The 7,300-nt window shown below is 34.6% G+C and overlaps 1 protein-coding gene across 1 annotated transcript; it reads right to left on the bottom strand.

Moving 5' to 3' along the window:
* Window positions 1-967: 967 nt before the first annotated feature.
* Window positions 968-7,009, bottom strand: LOC144373392 (disintegrin and metalloproteinase domain-containing protein 5-like). The gene is made up of 5 exons (XM_078036480.1): window positions 6,955-7,009; window positions 6,131-6,210; window positions 5,168-5,223; window positions 2,472-2,550; window positions 968-2,362 (listed from the first exon to the last, which is right to left on the bottom strand). The coding sequence occupies exons 1-5, from the start codon at window positions 7,007-7,009 to the stop codon at window positions 2,270-2,272; spliced, it is 363 nt and encodes a 120-aa protein (XP_077892606.1). The 3' UTR covers window positions 968-2,269.
* Between the last annotated feature and the right edge of the window lie 291 nt (window positions 7,010-7,300).

Genomic DNA, 7,300 nt, shown 5'->3' with positions numbered 1-7,300 from the left:
TAATTAAAATGAAAATGTAGGTCTATAATCTAGAGAACTATTTTTCTTATTCTTGTCATAATTATCCTACTAAACATTTATGTGGGCACATTTTCTACTACCAATTTTTAAGAAACTACTTTTAGTTTAGAAAAAAATTACTAAAGTTTACCATCAGTGGCAGTTCACTACAGCCTGTTGTGTTATTTGTGGCAAGTTTATAGGTCTCTGTGGAGGAAAAATTCATCACTTTGTTTTACATGTACCTTATGTAAATCACAAAAATTTTCCATTTTGAATTCTCTTGAAACAAAGACTTATGTTTTTATCTAAATTATCTATAATGGGAGAAACAGCATATTTTATATTACTTATGTATAATCCCATGTATGAAAATTAATGTTTTTAGTCCTATATTCACATCTCCCTTTTTTCAAGCATACCAATGAACACAAATTCATTCTCTAATAATTTTAACAGTCATGCAGGTCCTTCATGAAAAGTAAAATAATGATAACATTTGCAAGTCACAAATTCAGCTCTGAAAGCACTTCGTAACAAAATTATATGAAATAAGTGGAAATAAAAGAGTTAACATGGGTATAGCTTTTTTTCCTTCATGCGGTGATATATCAGACTCAGCATAAATGACTCTTTTTCCTGAGTGAGGAATATTAATTTGATTACTTTTTTCTTCATAAATCATGTGTATAAATCCTGATAGAGCATCAATTGGTTGGTTCGATTCCATATGAAACATCTTTGAATTGTATTATTCCCCTGAATGTTAAAATAATTCAAAGAAAGTCTGAAATTATTCTACCAAAACTATAATTCTAATGAGAAATTTTGGCCAGATTTGTTTTTCGATTTTTTTTTTTTTAAGATTTAAATGTTACCTTTGTTTTTCAACTTTATTCCTTTGGTCTTTGAGGTTTCATATCAGAAACAGACTACTATATCACAATGTATTTTGCTTTCTGTTACAAATATTTTTTAATCATTTTACCAAAAGCACATAGTGGCATGGATTTGTGTTCTTACACAGGCAAGGGACCCCCTTTCTAGTGTGTAGATTTTCAGAGCATATCTGCAGGGTCTGTTAGTCTTGTGTCCCTTTTCTCTGAAACACTAACTCTGATACCTAATGTTCATGTGTGCTGAACTGAAGGTACTACATGTCTAAAAATGATTGCATGCAGAGCCAAACTGTCTATTGGTCTAAGGCGTTGTACAATTGGCAATTATTGTAGAAAATTAAGAAATAGGTATAGACTGAGGAGTGGGATATAGCTGGGTCAAAGGTGGTTCTATTCCCAGTTTTCCAAGGAATCTCCATACTGTTTTCCATATTGGTGGCACCATTTTGCAGTTCCACCAGCAATGCACAAGTGTGCCTTTTCCCCCACATCCTCCTCAACACTTATTGTTGTTTGTATTCTTAATAGCTGCCATTCTGACTGGAGTGAGATGAAATCTTAGAGAAGTATACAGCCACATCAATGTTTATAGCAGCACAATTCACAATAGGTAAACTGTGGAACCAACCTAGATGCCCTTCAGTAGATGAATGGATAAAGAAAATTTAGCATATATACACAATGGAATATTACTCAGCAATAAAAGAGAATAAAATCAAGGCATTTGCAGGTAAATGGATGGAGTTAGAGAATATAATGCTAAGTGAAGTTTTAGCCAATCCGAAAAAACCAAAAGCCAAATGTTTTCTCTGATATAAGGAGAATAATTCATAGTGAGGTTGGGAGGTGGGGCATGGGAAGATTAGACAAATTCTAGATAGGGCAAAGGGGTGGGAGGAGAAGGGAGGGGGAATGGGGGTAGAAAAGATTTTGGAATGAGATGGACATCATGACCCTAAGTACATGTAAGAAGACATGAATGGTGAGAATATACTTTGTGTACAACCAGAGATATGAAAAATTGTGCTCTATATGTGTGATATGAATTGTAATATATTCTGCTATCATATATAACAAATTAGAATTTTTAAAAAATTTTAAAAGGACAAAAATGGAATTTGGGCAAACTAAAAAAGTTATGGAGAGATCAACACTCCCTAAACTCCAGACTCATCAAAGTCAATAAGCAGCAGATCCTTTTGGTATCAACAAAGCCTCTCATCAGGAAGCAAAGCTGCTAGGGTCCCAATGTGGTTTTATTAGTTATTCTGATTCATCCTTAGGGAATTGAAATATAAAAGTGATTATAGAGTGAGAAAACATATATGAAGAATTAATTTGTAATTGAAAGAGTGGCAAATTGAATATCTTTAAATTATGAACAACCTGAGTCCTGAACAAGTGTTGAGTGTCACAAGAGAATTTATAAAACCTGCAACATATCCATTATAATTGCAGTTCATCTGAAAAACAAAAATACATAAAGTAAAACAAGTGGATAAATTCATTTTTAAAATTTACTTCCCAGTATGACATTTATATTTATTCATATTAAAAAATCCTAAGACTTACCTGAGCTAACAAAGGCTCAGAATGTTCGGTGCCATTTTTGTCATAAGAATAAATAAGAGATGATGGAGATAAAAACGATCTAGGCAAAAATAAAAACAAGCTCAAATGAAACAGAAAAAGTAGAAAACATACTCTTCATACGCAAATTGTCTATGGGTTGAGGAATTCAAAGTATGACCAATCAACTGTTTATAGACTGTTCTCCAAATATTTCCAACTAGAGTTATAATACTAAAATGCAAGTCCATGAAAAAACAAATCACTAAACATATAAAAGAAAAATCATGTAGGCCCCATTTCTAGCATAGAACTTTCGAATCTATGCCTTTATCATTCATTGATTTCATATGTTACTCTTGAATCTCAAAATTGAAATGTAGCATTTTAAAAGATTTGTTTTCTTTCACTACAAATTCATATAAACTAAGCTTAGCTATGCACAAAATTCATTTAGATATTGGTTAAATTTTCTTTTATTCCTCTCAGTAATCATTCAAAAACTCAACACCACTCCTATCAATCATTCCAGAAACACTCCATGTGCCAGTCCTCACTCCTTCACTTCCAGAGGATTACTTCTTTTTATTTAAAGCAGTTCTTTAGGTGCTGAGGATGTGGCTCAAGTGGTAGCGCGCTCGCCTGGCATGCGTGTGGCCTGGGTTCAATTCTCAGCACCACATACAAAACAAAGATGTTGTGTCCACCAATAACTAAAAAACAAATATTGAAAAATTCTCTCTCCCTCTCTCACTCTATCTTTAAAAAAAACTTCTATTGTCAGAAGTTGAATATGGCATTTTCAAGTCATTACCATCCTAAATAACTCTCCCTTGGCCCTTTGCCCTATATTTTTCAATTCTTAACAAATTTTATCAAAAGAATAATTGTTATGGTTTGGATGTGAGGTGTCCCCAAAAAGCTCATGTATGAGACAATGCAAGAAATCTTCGAGGTGAAATGATTGGGTTATGAGATTCTTACACTCAATCAGTGGAATAATGCCATAATAGGGATTAACTGTGTGTTAACTGTAGGTAGGTAGGGTGTGCCAGGACGGTGGTAGGTTTTTGGGTTAATGGCTTTAGTATATATAATTTGTCCATGGTGAGTATAGCATTCTCCCCATATCTATCTATCTATCTATCTATCTCCTCCTCCCCCTTCCTAATTGTCGTGTCTGACCTGTTTTTCTTCCCCACAGTCTTCTGCCTTTATGTTCTGCCTCACCTCAGCACGCCCTCCCCCCACCAGAATAGAGCCAATTGTGTATTACTGAGACCTCTGACACGTGAACCCCCTAATAAACGTCTCCTCCTTAAAATTGTCCTTGTCATGTCTTTTGGTTACAACAGTGAAAAGCTGACTAAATCAGTAGTCTAACACATATACTCCACTTTGTCAATTATTAGTCACCCTGAAACTTCTCTGTAAAATATTTATAGCCATGTATAGGTCAAATCCAAAAGATTTAAAATGCACTGCCATATTCAACTTCTGACTTCTATTTGAAAATCAGGACCACTCAGTCCAATCATTTAATTTACATTCACTTCATTCTTCTGCTTCTCTTCCTACTTCACTGGCTGCTCCAGTTTCATCTTCTATGTTAGCTACATTTTTTTTCTACCTTTCACAGAAATATTGGTCTTTCTCTGGGCTTAGACTTTAGCCTCTAATCTGTTCATAGACATAACTCTCATCAAAAATTTCAATATAGCCAAATTATCACTTACTGGTAAATCTATATCCCTATGCCTATATTTATCTGTCTAGTAGGAAAAATCCACTTGGATATGTTATAAGCACTAAAGCTCACTCTTTCCTCATACAAATATCTCCCTTGTTCATATCCTCTGTTCATATCCCTCATTTGGTTACATCATAAGCTATCCATTTACTTGAGCAACAACTAAATTATATCTGAGGTTCCCCACTGTTTCTCAATCGTTCTATCAAATCTGTCTTGAGGTTCACTGAATATTTTTTTGCAGTGCTATAATTGGTGATGCACCATCATCACTCACCTAAACTATTAGTTATGTTATCAGTCACCCTACCTTTGGTATTTCACCCCTATAAGACTCAATTGGACTATACAAGTACATGAGTAAAGCTATTTTTGTCTCCCAATATCCTCAAACAGACTCCAACCTTATTTTTCAGAATCTGTTACCTCTATCCTTCAGAAAAATTTATTATTTAGTAATTCACATTGACTTTTTGCATATCAAAAACAACAACACCACTACTCTGTCTCACATGTACTTATTTTGAAAATGATTTTCTCTCTTTATGGAATGCCAGCACCACTGCCGCACCCCATTCCTATTGCTATTCTTCACATACATATATATATATATATATATATATATATATATAGCTATATATCTTCTCTCAATGCACAAGTTATCTCTTTCCTCTTTCTAATAAGATTTCTTTGATTTCCAAACATTACGACTTATACATTTATCATAATAAAATACTATAATAAAATTTTTTCTCTATTAATGTATCTCCTTGAACTATACATTTGACTATGTATCATATTTTATTCTTTTTTCTGCCTAGTACTTTGCTCAATACCCAATTTACAATAGGTATCTATATATTTGAATTAAAATGATTCTGATCATAACTAAGTTTTACAATCAAGAAAACAAAGAATTAAAATTTGAAAAGATGAAATAATTACTTACTGCTTTTTAAGATGAACAAAATATGGTTTTCCTTCTATTGTAATGATATAAGCAATCTATAACAAGAGTATCCAAAAATTTCAGTTAGATTTATAAATAATATGTGTTAAACTATGTACTTTTTAGTACTTATATTTTTTTACCATATGATTTATTTTTATTTTTTTTAGTCATACATAACAGCAGAATGTATTTTGACATATAATACATACATGGAATGTACATACATCAGTCATAATGTCTATTATATTCTGTTCCCCTTCCTATCCCCCCTACTCTAGTACTTATATTTTAAAAGATTGACAGAATTAACAATAATATGTAACCATTTTATTTGCTTCCCTATGTGTATATCTGAGGCTTCAGGAGTCTGAACCAGTAATAAAGGACCCATTATTTTGCATCATTACATTTCTGGGTGAACACTTACCTGATGTCAACTGTTATCTTTTGACTTAGAATCCACCAGTTCACCCATGCCAAAGACAAATTTCATGATTCACTTCACTCACATTACCTTAATCCTGTCTTGGGGGAAATTCAGTTTTGTTATCCACTTAATTTTCATATTTTTGGATTCTTATCCCTAAAGTCCTTCATCTTCAAAGAAATAAAGTCTCATGCATATTCACACACATTGAAATGTTCTGCTGTGAAACTATTCTAAGCTGTCATCTCTGCCTCCTGCAGCAGTGGTGTCACATTAAAAAGGCAACTTAACATAATCTAAGGTTTAAAAATATTATTCCCAGGTCAGTAGAATTGAGGGAAGGGAACAGGAGAAAGAGGAGAGGGAAGGAAAAGTAGAAATACTTTATCTATTACTGAGACCTCTTATAATTCAAGAAAATTATATTCCATGCTTTTATAGTTATGTCAAATGCATCCTAATGTGTAACTAAAATATTTTAAAAATTTGCATATATAATAATATGATATAATAATTATATAATCCGCAATTACTCTATTTTCTCGATCGTGTTTTGCATCTGTTGATGAAATCCTTTCAGGAACAGTGGTGTGAAGAAAGCTTTTGTGTGACTCTAAAAATAAAAAGAAGTGATTTTATTTTAGTACCTGTGATTTTACATTATTTATTCCTAAGTCTATTTCTGCATTTCTTTCTCTACATTAAATAATCTACACATCTCTTCCTTTTTACCATTTTTCTAGTCCTTTTTATCTCCAAATTTCTAAACCCTTTCTTGTCAATATCTCAAGTTTTATTCTCTCTCTCTCTCTCTCTCTCTCTCTCTCTCTCTCTCTCTCTCTCACACACACACACACACACACACACACACACACACACACACAATTCAGCAGTTTGACAGCTAGCTAAAGTACTTAGTACCAAATTAGTGTTGTGACAGGAGCAGAAATGAGAAAACAAACTAATTAAAAAAGGGAGGTCATTTGCAGGAAAGCATGTAGATTACCAGATATAGGAATAATCTGCAATTTCCAAACCAGAAAATCATTGAGTTTCTTCATGGTGATTAGCAGAATTTTGTATGGGAAGGTGGGTGAGGGAGGCACAGTTTTGTCCATTTTGCACATAAGAACGCTGTCCCAGAGAAGTGAAACTATTCTCCACCAGAGGCAGCCTTTCTGGTTTCACTTTTTGGTAGAAGCAAGTGGCAAGGAGAAATCGCGTGGGAGATCATGGAGCCACACCTCCTGCCTGGATCTGGGATGGGAAGGGAGACCCCCCCCCCCCCCCCGCTAAATGAACACAGTCCACACTCAGAAGCCCAGGCTGGGAGAGGGGGACAAGTGTGTGCACTCACTGCGGCCTGCGTGCAGCCCACCAAGTCCGGTGAGAAGCACCACAAGAAGTAACATGGCTCCGGTGTCATGGAGCCCGTCTGTGTAACAGCAGTTGAGACGTTGAAGCAAGTGCAGGAGCAGCTCGCGCCAGGCAGCGGCGCGAGAAGCCCCACAGGAAGGCGATCTGAGAACAGAGACAAGGAAACCTCTGCGGAAGGACGCGCTGCTGGTGGCTGCTCAGTGCTGCTAGCCCTGAGAAGGCTTTCAGAGGTTTTTTTTTGTTTTGTTTTGGTTTGGGTTTTTTTGAGATTCAATAAAGATATTTAATTAATTTATTTGATACATGGCTATTGAATTAGTAAACCA

The sequence above is a fragment of the Ictidomys tridecemlineatus genome, unplaced genomic scaffold (genome assembly GCF_052094955.1).
Source record: "Ictidomys tridecemlineatus isolate mIctTri1 unplaced genomic scaffold, mIctTri1.hap1 Scaffold_3801, whole genome shotgun sequence".
Lineage (NCBI taxonomy): Eukaryota > Metazoa > Chordata > Mammalia > Rodentia > Sciuridae > Ictidomys > Ictidomys tridecemlineatus.
This window is presented reverse-complemented; position numbering and strand designations above follow the sequence as displayed.